Source organism: Xenopus laevis, chromosome 5L, assembly GCF_017654675.1.
Source record: "Xenopus laevis strain J_2021 chromosome 5L, Xenopus_laevis_v10.1, whole genome shotgun sequence".
In the NCBI taxonomy this organism is placed as follows: Eukaryota; Metazoa; Chordata; class Amphibia; order Anura; family Pipidae; genus Xenopus; species Xenopus laevis.
Window position 1 is genome coordinate 124,868,883 of NC_054379.1, and position 22,180 is coordinate 124,891,062.

At 40.4% G+C, this 22,180-nt stretch overlaps 1 protein-coding gene across 1 annotated transcript in view; it reads left to right on the forward strand.

Moving 5' to 3' along the window:
* The first annotated feature begins 14,773 nt into the window (after positions 1 to 14,773).
* Positions 14,774 to 22,180, forward strand: part of dhx36.L (DEAH-box helicase 36 L homeolog) — a 41,470-nt gene continuing 34,063 nt past the window's right edge. Inside the window, exons 1-2 of the mRNA XM_018263776.2 lie at positions 14,774 to 15,118; positions 19,214 to 19,344. Coding sequence (XP_018119265.1) covers positions 14,915 to 15,118; positions 19,214 to 19,344 — 335 coding nt within the window. The 5' untranslated portion in view covers positions 14,774 to 14,914. The remainder of the gene's footprint in view (positions 15,119 to 19,213; positions 19,345 to 22,180) is intronic.

A 22,180-nucleotide genomic window follows, 5' to 3' on the forward strand; every position in this document is an offset into this window, starting at 1 on the left:
AAGATTTGGAGTGTTATTAGCGGAGGGTTCGGGTGCAAGTGCATCCGAACCAATCTACAATTGCGGTGAGCGAGTTTTCAGTTCAGAACACTGACCGCTAAAAGAAAAATTGTCCAATAAATTAAATATACAGCAGGAGGCTAGAGCACTCCTGCTCCTTTCTTCTACTGGTTTAAAGGAAACAGGAAATGTGGTGGACATTTTGGCAGTGATAGATAAAGGGACAAGAGTCTGTGTCAAGGAAAGGTGAGGAACCCAGATTGTGCCGCAACTGAGCTGTTTAAAAGGAAAAGAAGTCATCCAATAAAGTGGAACTGGTTAAAATAAAGTCTATCATGACAAGGGGACTCCTCAATTGACCCTTCGCCTTCAGCTATCCAATTGAACCCCATTGTTACATACCGTAATGACACACCAGGAGTCAGAAATGGTGAAAATGGCCACAGCATTTATTCACATTTTATGAAATAAATAGGACCTTGCCAGCCTCACCCCAAGGCAATATTCAAAGCCGAAATTCCATAAGAGATCGCTACTATGCTCTGCCGCTCCTCAATTGAGATCAGCACTATGTCATTATATCCACCACTGAGTATTAGGCTGCCTCTACCTACAGAGAGGATGGCCCAAAACTCTGCTATGAGCAGGAGCTGCATCTCCCACCACGAGAGAGGTTCAGCAGCCCTGTTGTCGGTCCGGAATCTGCAGTGTGTCGATGATAGGAAATCCAAGCAGGCTGTCACCTAGCACAAGCAGTAGGAGCGTCGGTATCAATCAACCCACTGTGCAGTCACAGGAGAGAACCTCCTTTTTCCCTCTTCTAAATGTACCTGTGCAGTACTCTGGCAAGCTCCTACCACTGCTGTGACAAATAAAACTTAAAATACATTATCATATATCCACTGTTTTGATCCAGAGGAAGGCAAAAAACCCAGCCTGAAACCACTGGCAATTATGCCTCAAGAGGGAAAAAAATCCTTCATGACCCCAATGGCGATCGGAAACATTCCCGGGATCAATAAAATTCAATAAAATTGACTAATAACATGCAAACTCTCTCATGTTTATACTGTATAACTATACCGAAAACCACAATATAACATTACATGCAGGAATACATCCACATTTGTTATTAATAAATAATATGACAACATAAAGAGAAACTCCTGAGGGTGGGTGGAATGTTTCTACCTGCTCAGAAGATAAGGAAGTGAACTGTTTCTTCCCCTGACATCACATCCATGTCTTTCTCTGCCCCAGCTGTCTTAACTCATTCCTTCTCACACACTCACATCTACATCTGAATTTGCCAGTCTTTATAATATAAACCATTGTAATCTGGCTGCTGGTCGTTCGGATCCCTTGTCCTGCAGCCCCTGCTTTTATAGCTCCAGGACTTTCCTTACCCCGTGTTTGAAGGTTGCACGCCAGCCATGAGGTTTATATCATATCATGTTTAGTGGATGCTATTTATTATTGTGCTGGGCTGTGCTTAATTGAGGGACAATAACAGCTTTAGACCAGTCTACATAGTATTCTGTATTAGTAAATTTAGGCTGTGAATTTAAGTCTGCTTTGCAATGGTTTTTCCAACATTAAATTACTTTTAGAGAGAAGACAAGCCTTTGCACGTAATTTATGTTATGTTATGCCTGCATGCTTGTTTATTTTACATGAGTAATCAGAATAACCAGTGAAAGAAATGTAATTGTGGAACCAAGAAACATGAGGCAAAGTTAATAACGCCATTAAAAAATGTAGAGAGAAAATGATAGTTATATATTGTCCATAAGGTCAGCACTGTACAGGAGGCAAATGATTTGAGGATTTATGTGCAACGTATGTCTTATACTTCAATAACACAATCAGTTCAGTTGAGCTGCAGTCACACAGATTCTTGCATAATAAACTGGGCAAGACTACATGAATATGTACACTACAAACTACATCATTCTATTGAAGATAGGTATAATCTTTGAGTATGTCCTTGCCTTAAATTTAATCTTGGCATCCGAGCACACAAAGTAAAAGAAATACACCATTTCAGGCAGGGCTCTCAGGAGGGTGTTTAATAACTGGCTGTTCGGGGATTGAGCCTTGGCAGGTGTAGACAGATCATTGATCTGTTATAACCATGTACTTTGAATTATAGCAAATTGTATATAAACAAGCAAATGTATGCTCCAAGTCTGAGGGTTTGCCTGAATGCCTTTTGTGATATTTTGTGGCTAATGATGTTGTCTACACTCCGGCAGTACCAGTCTGTAAAATGTACAGTGAGAACAACAACTTTGATATATTTATTTATGCCCTGCAGAATTGTATGAAACTAAAAATGATCATAACAATTGTTTCTTCATCCAAGTCAGATGTCTATAAAATAGGGCCACAGACCAAAATAATTTGTTTATGTATTATGCCCTTGCATTCTCTTAAAGGAGGATGGCCCATTAACGGTTTTCCAAAACTGTTCCGCAAGTATATATGCTTTCTGTCAAAGTTTAATCTCAGTAATATTATATACATATATATATATATATCTATATATATATATAATACACAAAAGTCATGACTATCTTGTAAATTATGTCCTTATAAATGGTGAGTTCTGATGTCATCAGTTATAAACGGTGAGTTCTGATGTCATTTCTGTCACATGACTCACTTAAACTTGTGTATTATAATAAATAAAGTACCCCCAGTTGTAAAATATGAGGATATTAGAAGTTACCTCGGAGTTCCATGACCTGTATAAAAATGAAACTCCTCGATAACTTATAATATCCTTATATTTTACAAGAGGGGGTACTTTATTCACTAGATAGATAGATATATATATATATATATATATATATATATATATATATATATATATATATATATATATATATATATATATATATATATTTATATATCTCTTAAAGGGATATTTTTCTAATGAGGATACAAAAAAACCCTTGATAAACATGGAAATGGAACACATCCTATTTAAAGATCAGGGAACCCTTGCAGATAATGAAACTGTTTAGTTAAACATGCACAAATAATAGGTTAATCAAAACTGCCGCACACATCATTTTATCCCCCCAGTAGGGAAATGCATCTTTAAAGCATTATTGGAAATGAATAGTGTTCTTCTGAACACCTCAACAATATTTTTTGCATTTTAAACATATTCATATATTTAGTAATATCTAAATCTTATAGGCAGGAGCTTTCCCTAATCAGAAGCATCTCTGCATAACGTGTCTACTCTCCAGTTTATTCTCTTAGGGATACGACACATTACGCATTTTTGATTGATGCAATCTCTTTGTATGCAGAAGTCCTTAAGTGAAGGTGCTGCAGGGAATAAACAGCTTCTCTCTGCCCATTATAATCAATAGATATGAAGGAACCTTTGTCTAAACAGATCATGTCACCAATCAAACATGACCTGCTAAATCTTGCTAAGTTAAATCAAAGTCCATATGAATTTGCTAGAGAGTATATTTTTTTTTTAACTGGAGTGAGGTGCAAAATGCAGCCATTACTGCCTGAATGGGCACTAAGGGGCTGTGATAAGTAACCCCTATAGTCACCTTAACTTACCTTCTGTGCCTCTCTCACAGTTCATACATAAACCAGAAAACTACAAACAGATGGTGATGCCAAAAGCTACAAGAAAGGCAATTAATGAAGGGTGCATAGCTTGAACATTTAAGTGTCCCAGCCGGGAGAAGTAAGGACCAAGGAGGAAGCTGGGTCAAAGTTCAAGTATGTGGTAATCAAGGGGTTAAACAGGAGAGAAGTCAATGTCCAGGCAGGATTTCAGGAGGCCGGCAGCGCAGGTTCACTAAGATAGTTTCAGGCAGGGGTAAAGGTACAAATAAACTATTACAATATTATAAAGCACCCAGGAACAAAGTAGCAAACAGTTCCTATACTTAGGCAAGGATACAGCGTTTGAGACGGTCCTTTATTCATACTAAATGTCATCGCGCCTGCATCATCGTGCCGTATCCTCCTGCGCCGCCGGGATGAGACACTCCACTGTGCGCACCAGCGGCGGTACTGACATTAAGCTCTTGGTTTTATGGTTGTTAACTTAACTATGTACAAAATCAACCTCACCTTCACTATTTTCTTAACCATATCCTTTTTTTTTTGGTTAGTGAGGAGAGGAGGAATAATAGTTTGGAAAGTGGGCCCTCAGCCTAAGCTTTTCTGGTTGGCCCCTGGCATCTCAGTCCGATACTGTCACCAGGTGTGGCTGGATTACCAATTGGAGTAAGCAGCCAGGATCAACAACCATAATAAGAAAAGGGACTACACACTAAGGGTGGATTTGGACTAAGGGTCAAGGCACACAGGCAGATTTGGGGAGATTAGTTGCCCAGCGACAAATCTCCTCTTCTTCGGGGCGTCTGCTCTCCCCGAACTGCCTCCTTTGCCTTCCCTCCAGCTAAAATGCAAATCGCTGGCAGGATGGCACTCGGAGCGATTTGTTTTCCGAAGTGCGACTTCGGAAAATGAATCGCTCAGAGTGCCAGGCCATGTGACTAATCTCCCTGAATCTGCCAGTGTGCCCAGACCCTAAGGGGCAAATTCACTAAGATGCGAAGTTGCGCCAGGCGCAACTTCGCCGCACTTCGCCAGGCGTAGTTTCGCCAGGGCTCCGCAAATTCACTAAAATCCGAAGTTGCGCACAGGGGTAGCGTAAGGTTGCGGAGTTGCGCTAGCGTTGATTCGCTATATAAAGCGAAGTTACGCTAGCGAAGGCTAATTTGCATAAGGCGCGAAATTCAAATTTCAATGGAGGAACACGTATCTGCACTACAAATGCCTAGAAAACCTTCAAATCAGCAAATAAAAATTTTATTTTGCCCTACACATGTGCCCACTGTCTAGGTAAGTTGCCATGAGTCAGGAAATGTAGGGGGGAGGAAGGGGAGCCCCAAAAAATTTTCGATCTTTTTCAGCCTATCAGCCATCATGTAGAAAATACGCTAGCGTTTTTTGGGACTTAGAAAAAAAATTGACTTTTTTTTAAACAATCCCTATCTACTCTATTGCGCTTCGCCAGGTCTGAGGTGGCGAAGGAAGTCTAGCGTAAAAGGTAGCGTTCAGTACACTGCGCAAGTTAGTGAATTTGCGTAGTTTCGTCGCTAGCGAAAATTCGCCTGGCGTAAGGTTGCGAAGTAACACTAGCGAAACTACGCCAGTGTTCGTTAGTGAATTTGCGCAGTAGCAAAAATGCCAAACGCTAGCGAATTAACGCTAGCGTTCGGCGCTTCGCGGCTTAGTGAATTTGCCCCTAAGAGTGACTTGTAATAGTTCATGTTGTTGTTTGGCATGCTTTAAACAACATTAGTATGTAATAAGAGTTCTAAGATGTTTGACATTTAGGGGCCCATTTACTTAGCTCGAGTGAAGGAATAGAGGAAAAAAAACTTAAAATTTCAAATGGTTTTTTTGGCTACTTTGACCAACGAATGGGCTACTTCGACCTTCGAATCGAACGATTCGAACTAAAAATCGTTTGACTATTCGACCATTCGATAGTCGAAGTACTGTCTCTTTAAAAAAAAACTTTGACCCCCCTAGTTCGCCACCTAAAAGCTACCAAAGTAAATGTTAGCCTATGGGGAAGGTCCCCATAGGCTTTCTAACAATTTTTAGGTCGACGATTCGAAGAATTTAATCGTTTGCGCTAAATTTCAATTCGGCAGTCGAATATCGAGGGTTAATTAACCCTCGATATTTGACCATAAGTAAATTTGCCCCTTAGTATTATATGGAAAGTTGAAACAATACTTACAAGCCAACAACCACTTAATTGACCAGATTCGAAATGCCTGTATGCACAGAATATAAGTGCTTCCAGGGAGGGTGACAAAAACATTCATTAAATGCATATTTGCATCACAAAACATTTGAGTGTTGATTGAAATTGCTTTCTGTCCTGGAAAATTAGCTCATCACCACTAGTGGGCAATAAAACCAAATGAGTACAAGCTATTGCACCCATGAGGTTAGGCAGACTTCATTGGACATAAAAGTCCCTTTTAACTTTCAGCCATTCCTGTCTGGTGTTGGAAAATTTGATAAATAGATTACATCTTTTTTAAGAGCTTGTAGAACTTGAGTCAGTGACTGAGGGAAAGTGGATTGAGACATGCCACGGAGAAGACCTTGTGATCACTGAAAGCTGCCAAAAATTATTTCCTTTTTCTTTGTAATAATAAAACAGTACCTTGTACTTGATCCAAACTAAGATATAATTAATCCTTATTGGAAGCAAAACCAGTCTATTGGGGTTATTTAATGAAGAAATAATTTTTTAGTACACTTAAGATATGAAGATCTAAATTACAGAAATATCAATTATACAGAAAACCCCTGGTCCCAGGCATTCTGGATACCAGGTCCCATACCTGTACAAGGTACTTTTTTATTATTACAGAGAAAGATAATAATAATTTTTTAAAAATGAATTATTTGATTAACATGGAGTGTATGGGAGATGGCCAGCAAATAATTCAGGACTTTCTGGGTAATGGGTTTCAAATAACGGATCCCATACCTGTACCTGTGTTTAACCATCTTAGAAGATCCATAAATAAAAACACAAACCAGAAACCAATTATAACATGATCTTTTAATACAATGTATGGATAGATGGATCTGACTAAATGAATAGATAAAGGGAGTATGAAGATTTATGCCACGTCCTGTGACTAATGGTTTATATCAGGGGTGCCCAAAAGGTAGATCGGGATCTTCCAGTAGACCTTTAGCTGGTGACCAGTAGATATTCAAGACACTGTCAACAAACAACTTGTCTAAATCTCTTTCCTATATCATGCTTTTCATTTAGATATTTATTATGGTAAGGTCACATAAGAAATAGTTGTTTGTTAAATACATCAATATACATTTTCCTATTAATCAGTATTTAAGTAATATTTTCCATGAAACAGAATGTTTTTATGGATGTAGATCATAATGGAACAATATCACTAAAAGTAGATCTCGCATTAGTAAAGTACCAGTAAACCCCCGATTCTCTAAAGAATCGTTAATGAAAGAATGGTAACAACAGTGAGGCAGCAAAATGCGATGGGTGCTGATTCACTCGGCATCCCCAGGCAGCAACTGGCGACGCTAATTTGTGGGGATGTAGAGTGAATCTGTGCCTATTGCTTGTTATTACCTATCTGCTATTAGAATTCTTAAATTTTGAGTTTATTGGTAGTAAAGTGTTACTGAAAAATTTCTTTATAAACAACATTTTTTGTGAAAATGTTCTCCTGTCCTTGAATGAGTTCTCCCTGGTGAGCTGTACTTAAAATCTTGACTTTAACATCAGATGAACGCTGCACTCTTGAAAATGCAACATAAAGTTGACCATGACCAAACACAGGCTCAGATAGGTAAATGCCGACTTTATCCAATGTTTGTCCTTGTGATTTGTTGATTGTCATGGCAAATGCAGCCTTAATGGGGAATTGTCGTCGTTTAAGTTTAAAAGGTAATTCCTGGTCAGAACTGGTAAGGTCAATTCTGGGAATCAAAACAGTATCACCGCTATGGGATCCTGTAAGCACTTCTGCCTTGATAACATTTTGTCTCATGCTCTTCACAACCAACCGTGTACCGTTACATAAACCTTGCTTAGTGTTAGGGTAGGGGCACACGGCGCGATTTCGCCGCGATTCTGCGCTGGGCGAGTTGTCGCTGCGTTTTTTAAGCCGAAATAGCTTTGCTAACTTTGGCGCTGGCGTCAATGCAAATCGCGGCGAAATCGCTGCGCTAATTCACACGCGGCGATTCTTTTTCTACTGTCGCCCGGAAACGCTCAGCGAGGCAACTTCGGACGACAATAGAAAACGTGTGCCCCTACCCTTAAGGTTTCTTAACAGCATGACTATTGTTCCTACTTTGAGTATAAGATTGTGTTGTGGTAATCCAGCATTGTTGATAGTGTTTAAATATTCTAATGGGAAGTTAAGTTTCTCACTTTCGTCTTCAGAATCAATACAGTCAGTACTCAGAAAGACACAGCTTTGTCCAGGAAGTAATGCAATCACTTGGTTGTTTATCATGTCAACATCAATATTTTTTGGAGATAATATAGCCCGTTTTGCTAAAAATGGCCACCCACGCAGGTACGCAACCGGTTCCCCTCCTAGAGTGACGCTAGCGCCGCCATTAGACAAACTTGCAAAGGAGTAGCAAGATGGCCGACGCTTATACAGACTTTAGTGGGCGGATGACAAACTCGCAGAGGAGTAGCAAGATGGCCGACGCTTATACAGACTTTAGTGGGCGGATTTGGCAGTGGGCGGATGACAAAGTCGCAGAGGAGTAGCAAGATGGCCGACGCTTATACAGACTTTCGTGCAGGTACGCAACCGGTTCCCCTCCTAGAGTGACGCTAGCGCCGCCATTAGACAAACTTGCAAAGGAGTAGCAAGATGGCCGATGCTTATACAGACTTTAGTGGGCGGATGACAAACTCGCAGAGGAGTAGCAAGATGGCCGACGCTTATACAGACTTTAGTGGGCGGATTTGGCAGTGGGCGGATGACAAAGTCGCAGAGGAGTAGCAAGATGGCCGACGCTTATACAGACTTTCGTGCAGGTACGCAACCGGTTTCCCTAGTGTGACGGTGAGCGCATCTGCCTCCCTAGATCCTAACCTTCCAGCGGTCGCCGCCTGAGTGAGCAGGAAAGAAGAGGCGGCGGGAGGCAGAAGGAGACGGTGAGCGCATCTGCCTCCCTAGATCCTAACCTTCCAGCGCATCTGCCTCCCCGATCCTAACCTGTTCTGATCCTAACCTTCCAGCACATCTGCTAATCGAAGGCCGCATCTATGTCTTTCGGCTGAAGTTGCGCGCGCATCTCATAGATCCTAACCGAAGTTGCGTGCGCATCTGCCTCCCCTCCACTCGGGACATAGATAGGCCTTCGGTTAGTATATAGGATGGGCACTCCTGGTTTATATATATTATACAGCTGATATATTTATGACAGCAGGCACTTCATGCCACTTCTAAGATGCAATAATCATTGCCATTTTATTCTATGGGGTGTCCCACTTACAGCTGTTAGAACAATCTGTACATCTTAGCTTTAAATAAAAAACCTCAATATCCTTATAATGTTCTCACACTTAGATATGCAACACAAATAAAACTTGGCAGGCAGCTCTGCATGGTGTGCTAGTTTAGCTGTTATGGTCCAAATTACATATTTGAAGATGCTTTTCTCAGTTAGTCTGGCAAAAAGACAGATCAATTTAGAATCTCTGTTGATTTAAGAGGGATGCCAAACCAAAAACGTGCACATTTATCTGGCAGGCATTTCACTTCCAGCACATTTTTAAGGGAGGGGGTGGAAGAATATGCCTATTTGATCAGTGGATACACATTTTTATATTTATGTAGTGATAACCCTGTTACTAGGCTCCTAGGATCCTCAGATTATCAAGCTGCTTTCAAATCCCACATTATTCTTCACAATAATAAAAGTAACTAACATTTCAAGTGGAAAAGCACTGCAGAGCTTGGATTCAAGGTCTCTCTGGTGCTACTGAATTTATACTGAATAACACAACCCATACAATGATCATAATACATCATAAGAATCATTCTTACTTAAGGTTTTTTCTATCATAACAAAGCAGCTTGAAGCATAACTTGTGCATGTGTAATGCTAAAAGAAAACTTTGGTTTCATAGGTAAAATGCATGAATAATATTTAGGCAACATTTTGGGGGTTATTTACTAAACTCCAAATGCAAAAATCACGAAAAAAAAAAATTCTGAATTTATTAAACCCAGAGGATGGAAAAGTCTGAATCGGAAAATCCGGCATCCGACATCTCAGACCTGTCAAAGTTGCATATAAGTAAATGGGAGAAGTCGCAATGATTTTTTGATTCTTTTTATTAAATTAAAAAAAATTAGGGATACTTGCAAACCAAAACCAGCACAAAAGTTTAGTTACAGGTGGAACAGAGCCAAATTCAAAATTTGGATTATATAAATGGATATTCCTATATTATAATTTAATCATGTAATTCCAATACATACTCTAGACATCAATATGTATAATATACAGTGTATTATACAAAAAGGCAAGTATAAATCTTATGATCATTTATCATTGTGACCTCACTATCAGCACAAAATATTTAACAAATCAGTCAATGCAAGTGCATCATGCTTCACATGGTGAGACTACTACTAAATGCACATTTTGAGCATTTAATCTGTGCAATTTTAAGATGGCCATAGATGTTGAGATTTTTAAAAGATCAGATCCTGATCGTGAGACCACGATCTTCTCAGAACGGTCGTACGAATTTACCATCAACTAAAAAGACCAATTTGCCAGGAAAACAAAGGGGAGCTGCCTGCTTGGCCCTGCAAACATAGATAGATTGCACTGGGACCGACAAAGATTTTTTGACCTGGCCGATCAATTTCCTGACAGATGTCGGCCGAAAAATCGTAAGCTGTCCGTTCGTTTGAATCCCACTAACCGCACAATAATTTCGAAGGATTGGTCGGACTTGAAAGAAGAATCGTCGCGTCTATGGGGAGCTTAAAGGGCAAGGAAACCTAGTCGGCGCAAACCCCCTGCGCAGGTCCAGTCCAGGGAGTTCACAGACAACATCTTCTTCCACGCAATCTTCTTCCTGCTTTGAACGGCGCATGCGCAGTAGGATCATTTCGCCGGTACAATCTACTGCGCATGCGCGTGACTTTTGGCAGTAGATCTGTACCAGCAAAATTATCCTACTGCGCATGCGCCAAAACGCCGTTCACAGCAGGAAGAAGATTGCGTGGAAGAAGATGTCGTCTGTGAACTCCCTGGACTGGACCTGCGCAGAAGGGTAAGTAACAAGTTAGGGGCATTTGCCCAGCGGGACGGGTTTAGACTGCTAATCCTGCTGTCTGTCAAGGGTCTATGACTTCATTTTTTTTCCAGACCAATAAGCCAGATGTGGCTGATGTTTGAACCTGAAGTATGGTTCCAGGTCTGCTTTCTGAAAATAAATACGTTAATGGATTCTGTCATGGTTTTTATAGTGTATTTCTAAATTACACTGTTTACATTGCAAATAATTCAATCTACCATGTAAAGTTACATTCCTGAATAAATATATATTTTTAGTTGTAATATTGGTGTGTAGGCAGCCATCATAGGTTTTTGCCTAGTCATGCGCTATTAGAAAGAGCCAGTGCTGCACTATGGAACTGCTTTCTGACAGGCTATTGATCTACCTAAAAACATGTAGTTATAACTTGTATTATCTTTGTTCTCAAAATACTTTCAATTTTGGCCAGGGCTAAGCCCATATTATGCAGACTTTATTGTCCACTGTCTTATTCTGGCCACAGACAGATTACAACTCTAACAAGGAATTGCCATATCTACCAAACCTAAGCATCATGGGATGCGTTCAATGTCTTACTCACTGAGCTTCACTCTGTCAGGGGCCTTGCGGCTCCCAAGGGAGTAGTCCGGACCAAGGAGGAAGCCCAGGAGCAGAGGTCCAATTCGGGTAGTCAAAGGGTTAAACAGGGGTTGTAGTCAAATTCCAGGCAAGAGTTCACAAGGCAGGCAGCAAAGGGTCAAAATCCAGAATAGGCAAAAGTCAGCAACAGGAATAATTAGCAGAATAAACACCCAGGTTCAAATAGCACAAAAACCTATACTTGGGCAAGGATAAATAGTTTCAGGCGCTTTTTATTTGAAATTGGCCCCGGGTGATGACGTCATCGCGCCTGCGTCAACCCGCCGGCGCTGTAACCACGTGGGCGGCATGGGCGCCGCCATTTTGGATCCTGTGCCGCCGGGAGAAGACGCGCTGCTGTGCGCTCCCGGCGGCAGCGTTCCTGACACACTCAAACAGAATATGGGGAAAGGAAACTGATTTTAGCCAGAATTATGATTAGTTTCTTACAATAATGGACAGCAGCCCGTACTCCAAAAATGTTAAAATAGTAGTCTTTATTGTTTTTCTTAAAAATAGACAGAAGGATCAAAAATCTAGTGTTTTTCGGGCTCTGCCACCCTTAATCATAAGCATGAATAAAATTACAATTATCTTCCAGTACTAAGGGTGTACTGCAATATCACTGTACTCATTTAGGTTGTTGAGCAGTGACGACAGAGTCAGACAGGGATGCCAGGGGCCCACCAGAAAACCTTAGACCATGGGCCCACTTTACAAACTATTATTCCTCCTATCCTCACTTATTTTTCTAGTTTGTTATCTCTACATAATATACTATATTCTTCCATTATTAAGCCCCTTAAAGAAATAGGGAATGGCCATGACATAGGCCAAATGGTTAAAAGCAAGAGGGCCCCCCTGGGTCCACTGGGAGTTTTCCTGGTATCCCGGTGGGCCAGTCCAACACTAAGTGCCGATAAGTACTCATTAACATAGCATTTACTTCAATTATATTCAGGCTTTTAGTACAAAAAGTCTTTCTATTTCCTCAAGTTCAGTGCCAATGTGCATCTCTTTCACCAGCTGGGGTCAGTCCCTGACTGCCAATCTGGAAACTCAGTCAAATACCGTAGGGCTGCAATAAGCCGCCATACAGGTCTGTTTACTAAAGCGCGGTGCAAAATATGCGCACAAAATATGGACAAATTTGTCGCCAAATATGTTTTCGCCAGTTTAGTAACCTGCAGTAAATATAAATTTGCGAATTTTCTTGTGCAAGAATATGTTTTCGCCAGTTATCGCATTTGCTGAAAATAACACTACGTACATATTAATGCCTGGTTTACTAAACAGCGAAATGTATGAAAGACAAAATGAACCCCAGAATATGCGCAAAATTTTACTGCCATCTATATAGTGGCGATAATTTATTTTTTTGCCAGAAAATTCTCAAGGGGACAGGAAATATCCCTTAAAACCTTGTTTTACCCATCATTCTGTTCCTGTTGCCATTCCTGACAGGAGTAGAGAGTAGTGACAGGATAATTAAAGATGTTTTGAATTACTCTTTTTTCTGCTGCTACAGCAGCTTTTTCAGCTGAAAGACGATTTATTATGGCTAGGAGGGACCAACGGCTTCATCAGCCTAGATTAAACTACATCTATATGATGCACACAGATTTATTGTCAAAACTTGTTTATGAATTGTATTTATATGATTCTATTGGCAGGGGGTAAGTCTTGTGACTGGATGTATTGAAATGTGGATTTATATGATGCATACATGTTTGATTGGGTGAAATCTGTTTACTGTGTTGTTGATAATATCTAAAAAGTTTAGCAGTTTTGAAGATACATATCTGGCCATGATAACATGTATCATAACATGTATTTGTAGATAACAAGTTGTCTAATTCTGGGCAGTGTCATTCTGTGGCTACTAAAGCAAATAAAGTTCTGTCTTCTAAAAAAGGGCATTAACTCAAGGGATGAAAACATAATTATGCCTCTCTATAGGTCCCTGGTAAGGTCTCATCTGGAGTATGCAGTGCAGTTTTGGACCCCAGTCCTTAAGAGGGATATAAATGAGCTGGAGAGAGTGCAGAGACTAAGTGCAACTAAACTGGTTAGATGGATGGAAGACTTAAATTATGAGGGTAGACTGTCAAGGTTGGGGTTGTTTTCTCTGGAAAAAAGGCGCTTGCGAGGGACCATGATTACACTTTACAAGTACATTAGAGGACATTATAGACAAATAGCAGGGGATCTTTTTACCCATAAAGTGGATCACCGTACCAGAGGCCACCCCTTCAGACTAGAAGAAAAGAACTTTCATTTGAAGCAACGTAGGGGGTTCTTCACAGTGAGGACAGTGAGGTTGTGGAATGCACTGCCGGGTGATGTTGTGATGGCTGATTCAGTTAATGCCTTTAAGAATGGCTTGGATGATTTTTTGGACGGACATAATATCAAAGGCTATTGTGATACTAAACTCTATAGTTAGTATAGATATGGGTATATATAATTTAATTAAAAGTAGGGAGGGGTGTATGTATGGATGCTGGGTTTTCATTTGGAGGGGTTGAACTTGATGGACTTTGTCTTTTTTCAACCCAATTTAACTATGTAAACTATGTAACTATGTACTATGAACCATGCCATAATAAACAACATAAAACATGACTATTTTATAGAATAAATATTCGCAAACTTAATTTATCGCCAGAAAATTCGCAACTCGCTAAAATTAACGCTAATGTAGGCTGGTTCGTCAACGTATCACATCGAACAACTTAGTCGCTGCGAATATTTTGGCGGAAAAATATCCGCAGCAATGATATGCGGAAACATATTGTCACATTTACCGCGCTTTAGTAAACGTTTTCTTTATACTGGGGCAGAAATAATAGGGCGCACTTTCACTATCAGTCCAGATAAGTCTACTAGTATGATTAGTGTTGCCACCTAGCTTGTAATAAAAATGCTGCTCTAGGTAGAAATTTGTATTTCTTTCAAAAAAAGAAGGTAGCAACTCTTTTGGAAGCTTGTTTTAGTTGCTGTCCTATGTCTAACATTAGCAAGCGATAATGAGCCACACCAGTAGAGCACTGAGGTACTACAGTATATCATGGCATAAAAGAGTAACACATTAACACAATATATGTCGCGACTGCTTTAATCCGAACAGATAAAGAAAAGAGCACTGCTTTAAGATACTGTTACATATGGTTTTAGTATCAGAACTACATGTGATTGTTTTTGTTTTTATTTCACGTCGTACCCGGCGTTACGTAGGAGATATACGTATACGTGCATTCGCTCTACGGAAGCTGAAAGAGCCATACCACTTACTGCAGTAATTTTGCAAGGGATACTACGGTGCCTGCTTAGGTTCAAATCCATTCACTCTGACTGGCTACAGGCTCTCGGCATCTCCGTTTTTCTGTCAGGGCGCTGTGAGACATGAGCTACGAACAGCGGAGAGGATGGGGACGAGGACGAGGCGGACGGGGCAGAGCCAGGGGCTTCTCTTCCCAGTACGAAAGCGGCTCTGCGGAGAATTCGGGAGGTAGAGAGAAACCGCCGCCGCATCTGAAAGGCCGGGAGATAGGTTTATGGTATGCCCGGAGACAAGGCCAGAAAAGCAAAGAAAAAGAGAGGCTGGAGGTAGGTTTTTGGTGGTGGTATGGAGAGACCATTGTTGTACTATCATGAGCCTCAGTGCAAACTCTGGTGCCCCCTTCCCCCCCATTCCACTTAATTCGGCCTGTAGACTTCATTCATGTGCCCTGTACTCTGTATTAAATGTGCAAATAGCTGCAAAAGTGCACTGGTCTGGTAACCCATAGCAACCAACCAGCCAGCTAGCTGCCCTCAGTGGTGTGTACCTGTACAACTAGCAGCCCTTATGACTGCTGAGGAGTCACAGACTGATGAACTCGTTCAATATATGTTTGAAGAATGGCTTATTCATAAAATACCTTCCCTAAGATGATGATGATGTTATGCTGCCCATTAACTTCTGTTTTACTTCGCTATGAACATTTTTTTTTTTGCCCCGCGCTTAACGAGATTAAGTGCAGGCCACAAAAGATACTTGTGTGCCCTTTGCCCATAAAAGTGTTATCTGTTTATCAGACTTTTGGAGCTACAAATCTGCCCTGCGCTCCTTTAACACCAGCCTCTTCCAAGCCAAACAAACATACTTTACTTCACTCATTAACTCCCTTTCTAAAAAACCAGCACAACTTTTCTTCACCTTTAACACTCTCCTTTCCCCTTCTCCACCCCCTCCATGCACATCTGTCTCTGCTCAAGATATTGCTGAGCACTTCAAAAACAAAATTGACACTATCAGAAGGGACATTACACTACTCAACCCCCCTAGACTTCCACCACCCTCCCTCCACACTGCCCAGTCTCTCCTGTGCTCCTTCACCACTGTCACTGATGAGGAAGTCTCAAAGCTTCTGGCCTCTTCTCACCTTACCACCTGCCCGCTTGATCCAATTCCCTCAAAACGTCTCCGCAATACCAATCCTTGTCTAATCAAAGCCTTAACCCACCTATTTAATCTTTCGCTCTCAACTGGACTGTTTCCTTCTCAACTAAAACATGCTCTTGTCACCCCCATTCTGAAAAAACCCTCTCTTGATCCCTCAAATCTTGACAACCTCCAACCTATCTCTCTGCTACCTTTCATCTCTAAACTACTTGAGCGCCTAGTCTACAACCGACTTACCTCATTCCTCTCTGACAATAACCTGCTGGACCCCCTACAATCTGGTTTTAAGCCACAACACTCCACGGAAACTGCCCTGACTCGACTAACTCGACCTTTTAACCGCTAAAGCCAACAATCATTTCTCACTACTAATACTGCTTGACCTCTCAGCCGCATTTGACACTGTAGATCACCCTCTCCTCCTCCAGTCCCTCCAGTCGCTTGGCCTTCGTGACACAGCCCTGTCCTGGTTCTCTTCTTACATCACCAATCGTTCCTTCAGTGTCTCCTACAATGGAGTATCATCTTCTCCCCTACCTCTTTCTGTTGGAGTTCCTCAAGGCTCTGTCCTGGGACCATTACTATTCTCCCTCTATACTTCCTCCCTTGGCAAATTAATAAATTCATATGGTTTCCACTACCACCTCTATGCTGACGATACTCAAATCTATCTCTCATCTCCTGATCTCAACCCAGAACTCCTAACTCGCGTCTCCTCCTGCCTGTCAGCTATCTCTACCTGGATGTCGCAACGCTACCTTAAATTAAACCTCTCTAAAACTGAAATGGTTCTCTTTCCTCCAATTAACACCAGTAGCATCCCCGAAGTATCCATCATAGTTAACAATTCCACTATCACCCCCTCTCCCCAGGCCCGGTGCCTTGGGGTTATCCTAGATTCTGCCCTGTCATTCACTCCTCATATCCAGTCACTTATTAAATCATGTCACTTCCACCTAAGGAACATATCCAAAATACGATCATTTATCACCCAAGACGCTGCCAAAATTCTTATTCACTCTCTCATCATATCGCGTCTAGACTACTGCAACTCTCTTTTAATTGGCCTCCCCCTCCAGAGACTGTCACCTCTCCAGTCCATAATGAACACTGCTGCGAGGCTCATACACCTCAGCAACCGCTCATCCTCTGCCTCGCCATTCTGTCAATCCCTGCACTGGCTTCCGTTACCTTTCAGAATCAAATTCAAATTAATGACACTGGCTTTCAAAGCACTTCACAACTCTGCTCCACCCTACATCTCTGAACTCATCTCTATATACTCACCCACTCGCTTACTACGCTCCTCTACTGACCTGCTACTCAACTCTTCTCTCATTACCTCCTCACATGCTCGCATTCAAGACTTTGGAAGGGCTGCACCCCTCCTCTGGAACGCTCTCCCACGGTCTGTCCGACTTTCTCCCAACCTTTCTGCTTTCAAAAAATCTCTGAAAACGCACTTCTTTCGAGAAGCCTACCCTCACTCTGCTTAACTACCAAACGCAACACCACATACAGTACCACATTTCTCACCCACTTACTTCGATTTTGCCCACTCCCACACCTTGTGTATTACTCCCTTCCCTTTAGACTGTATGCCTATGCATAGAGCCTTCCTCACCTCTCTGTACCTGTATTGATTGTGATGTTTGTTACTCCATATATTCTATATATGTAATTCATGTGATGTAGTTGTATAATCACATTTACTTTACAGTGCTACGCAATATGTTGGCGCTATATAAATACATGTTAATAATAATAATAATAATAATAATCTGGTTGCTAGGGAATAATTACCCCACAAATCAATCATCAGTAAAAAGTCAAATGTTCACCTTCAAACAACTAGTTGTTTTCAGATAGATCACCAGAAATAATGACTTTTTTCAGTTACTTTCTATTTTCTATGTGTCACTATTTTTCTAATATTGAAGTGTAAAAAGTGTCTTTTTTCACCTTCTGAAACAGCTCTGGGGGGGGGGGGGGGGGGGGTTTGCCGACTCTGTAAACTGTTCTTAATTGATACATTTAGGGTTAGTTCACACAAGGAGATTCGGGGAGATTTTGTCTAATCGCCTCGTCTTCTGAGCGACAATCTCCCCGAACTGCCTCATTGTGTTTTCCCATAGGCTATAATGAAAATTCGCCTGCGCTAAAGCACACGGAGGCAACTTCAGACGACTATGGAAAACACATCGCGCGTGTGCTTTTGCACAGTCGACTTTTCATTATAGCCTATGGGAAAACACACTGAGGCAGTTCGGGGAGATTGTCGCTCAGAAGACAAGGCAATTAGTCGCCAGGCGACAAAATCTCCTCGAATCTCCTCGTGTGAACTAACCCTTAGTTGATACATTTCTTATCTTTGTCCCTGCTGAGCAGAGTCTCTGGGTTTCATTACAGCTGTTAGAATTAATACAATAGTTGCTAATACTCCAGAGATGCTGCTGAGAAATGTATCAACTAAATGTTGCAAAATTGTAACAGTTCAGAAACTGCACCTGAATTACTGAGCTGCCAGACTCAAACACCAGACATTGAACTTTAGACTTAGATTTTGGAAAAACGGTAAAAAATAAAAGATGGAAATAACTGAAAAAAAGGATTTATTTCTGGTGAACAATCTGAAAACAACTGAACTGAAAAAAGTGTTTGGAAGGTGAACATCCCCTTTATAAAGTAAGTTTAGCAATAAGAATTGAAGTATCGCTGTTTAATGGGGTCAGTAGAAGTATATCATATTTTCAGCTGTAGACTTGAAAAGGCAGCCTGGACATGCTACATTCTAAAACAATAAAAATGCCATTTGTATACAGGCCTGTTTACAATGTTAATCTGAAGACGCACTTTCCCTTTAACCGAACAGAGAGTATTTTTTGTGACTTCTTTCACCTCATAAGAAAAGAAATTCCAAAAAAAGTCCCAATATAAAGCCCCACAAACAACCAACTAGTGGCTGTTTGGGGGGACTTGTGACTGATATTCATATGTCACTTTTTGTGGGGTGATGGGAGCAATATTCATGGCAGAATTGACACCAATATGTGCACACAGTCATCCACTGATGCCATGGGCAGCCGTTATTGGAATAAGTGTGTAGCAAAAATACATAAATGCTTCCGATTCACATGATAAAACATTTTGACATAACATAAATCTATTATGCAATAGATAAAATGAGTTTATTTGCAAAATGTAAGTTTTTGTCATCATATATTCTTTGTGCTAAACGAAACATTTCAACTATCTAGAGAGCCGTTGTGAAAATGGATGAATCCAGGGAGGAGCACATTACTCAGCTGCTGAACTCTGTGCAGACACAGAATAACAATGAAAGGCCAAGGTGCTCTGATGAATCCTGGTGGGATTCTGACAGTGAACGGTATGTTTTTACCTATCTATTTACTGCAGACATGTTTTACTCTATACATACATTTTCCACCACAAAGGGCATTGGTGTAAGGTGTGCGAAGACTTTGACTATCCATGGGCTATAGATTCTGGTTTTGCTTTACTAAAGCTAATATAAGGGCTACTGTTTCTAACACAAACATTCATATCATATGGGCCATCTAGTTGTGCTTTTTTTTATTCTGGTATGTTTATTTAATTGTCCATTAATTACTGTAGGAAATGTAATTTCAAGAAATATATGTCCTCCTTTAAACATTGCAAAACATATATGTAGCTATAGATATATCTTGCAAAGTGTTGTACATATATAGGTATAGTATCAGTTATCTGAAAACCCGTTCTCTAGAAAGCTGTGAAGTACAGGATGGCTGTTTTCCGTAGACTCCATTTTATCCAAATAATCCACATTTTTACTATTATTACCTTATATATATTTGCTAGGGAGCTATATGTATATATAATAGTCCAAAGGGTGCACACCATGTGTAGCAGCAAAACCTGGGTGCTAGTACAAAAAAAAAAAACATTGGACCAAGGACAGCACTCCTAGGCTTTAAAGTATTGGCATACACAGGTTTATTACTGTTATTCTTTTTGTGCATTGATGTCTTTGGTATGTACATTTTTTAAATCCTAGGAGTGCTGTCCTTGGGTCCAGTGTACAGTATGTGTGTATATGTATGTATGTATGTATAGATAGATAGATGTCTGGATACGGCACAACTCGTATAGAGGTGTACATTGTCTGGGTGCAAAAAAAGCCCAAAGGGATAAGTATATGACAGAAGGAGGCTCGCACTCACAGGTCTTACGAAGAAAATAAAGATGTTTATTAATCAAAAATAGGGACTATTTTTTTTTTTTTAGTCCCTATTTTTTGATTAATAAACACCTTTATTTTCTTTGTAAGACCTGTGAGTGTGAGCCTCAATAAAAGTCCAGAGAAAGCACTCACGGCATTGACCATCAGATTATTTCAAAGTATATTTATTCGTGCATGTTGCATCAACATGGTTTTATCACATTTTGTATCATCCTTGAAAAAGGTCCCAACAGGGACCGAAACGTTGGATAAAGATGCAATAAAAGCTTATTTGTTTTACATCTAAGGGAGTGCTGGTCTATGAAACATTGGTGTATACAAGATTTACCGTGCACCCCTGCCTTCATTAAGATTGATTTCGGAGTGCGGATACTCACCTGGAAGATAGATATATATATATATATATATATATATATATATATATATATATATATATATATATATATATATATATATATATATATATATATATATATATATATATATATATATATATATATATATATATATATATATATATATTTTTATGCGTATATGTATGTATATATGGGCTGAACTAAAGCCTTTTTTTAACACAATCACTTAATTTCAGGGGCTCAAACGTAATTGGACAAACCAAAAAAAATTAAAATAAAATGTTCATTTCTAATACTTGGTTGAAACCCCTTTGCTGGCAATCACAGCCTGAAATGTTGAACTCATGGACATCACTGGATTCTGGGTTTCCTCCTTTTTAATTCTCTGCCAGGCCTTTACTGCAGCGGCTTTCAGTTGCTGTTTGTTTGTGGGCCTTTCTGTCTGAAGTTTAGTCTTCAACATGTGAAATACATGCTCAATTGGGTTGACTGACTGGTGACTGACTTGGCCATTCAAGAATATTCCGCATCTTGGCGTTAATAAACTCCTGGGTTGCTTTGGCTGTATGTTTTGGGTCATTGTGCATCTGTATTATGAAACGCCTCCCAATCAATTTGACTGCATTTGGCTGGATTTGAGCAGACAGTGTCTCTGAACACCTCAGAATTCATTTGGATGCTTCTGTCCTGTGTCACATCATGGATAAACACTAGTGTCCCAGTGCCACTGGCAGCCATGCACTCCCAAGCCATCATACTGCCTCCCAAATGTTTTATAGAGATGTGGTATGCTTTGGATCATGAGCTGTTTCACGCCTTCTCCATACTTTTTTCTTGCCATCATTCTGGTAGACGTTGATCTTGGTTTCATCTGTCCAAAGAATGTTTTTCCAGAACTTTGCTGGCTTTTTTAGATTTTTTTTTTAGCAAAGTCCAATCTAGCCTTTCTATTCTTGCAGTGCACCCTCTGTATTTACTTTCATGCAGTCTTCTCTTTATGGTAGACTTGGATATCAATACGCCTAGCTCCTGGAGAGTTTTGTTCACTTATTTGGCTGTTGTGAAGGGGGTTCTCTTCACCATGGAAATGATTCTGCGATCATCCACCACTGTTGTCTTCCATGGACGTCCAGGTCTTTTTGCATTGCTGAGTACACCAGTGCTTTCTTTCTTTCTCAGGATGTACCAAACTGTAGATTTTGCCACTTCTAATATTGTAGCAATTTCTCGGATGGATGTTTGTTTTTGCTGCTTAATAATGGCTTGTTTCAGCTGCATGGAGAGCTCCTTTGACCGCATGTTGTCTGTTCACAGAAAAATCTTCCACATATAAGCACCCCCCTCAAATCATTCCCAGGGCTTTTATCTGCTTAATTGATAATGACATAACGAAGGAATTGCCCACCCCTGCCCATGAAATAGCTTTTGAGTCAATCGATTGTGTTACAAAAAAGCTTTAGTTCCTCACATTTTTGTGGAATCATTTTGTTCAACCCACTGAATTAAAGTTGAAAGTCTGCAGTTCAACTGCATCTGATTTAAATTCATTGTGGTAATGTACAGAACCAAAACATTAGAAAAAAGTTGTCTCGGCCCAAATATTTATGGACCTAACTGTGTGTGTA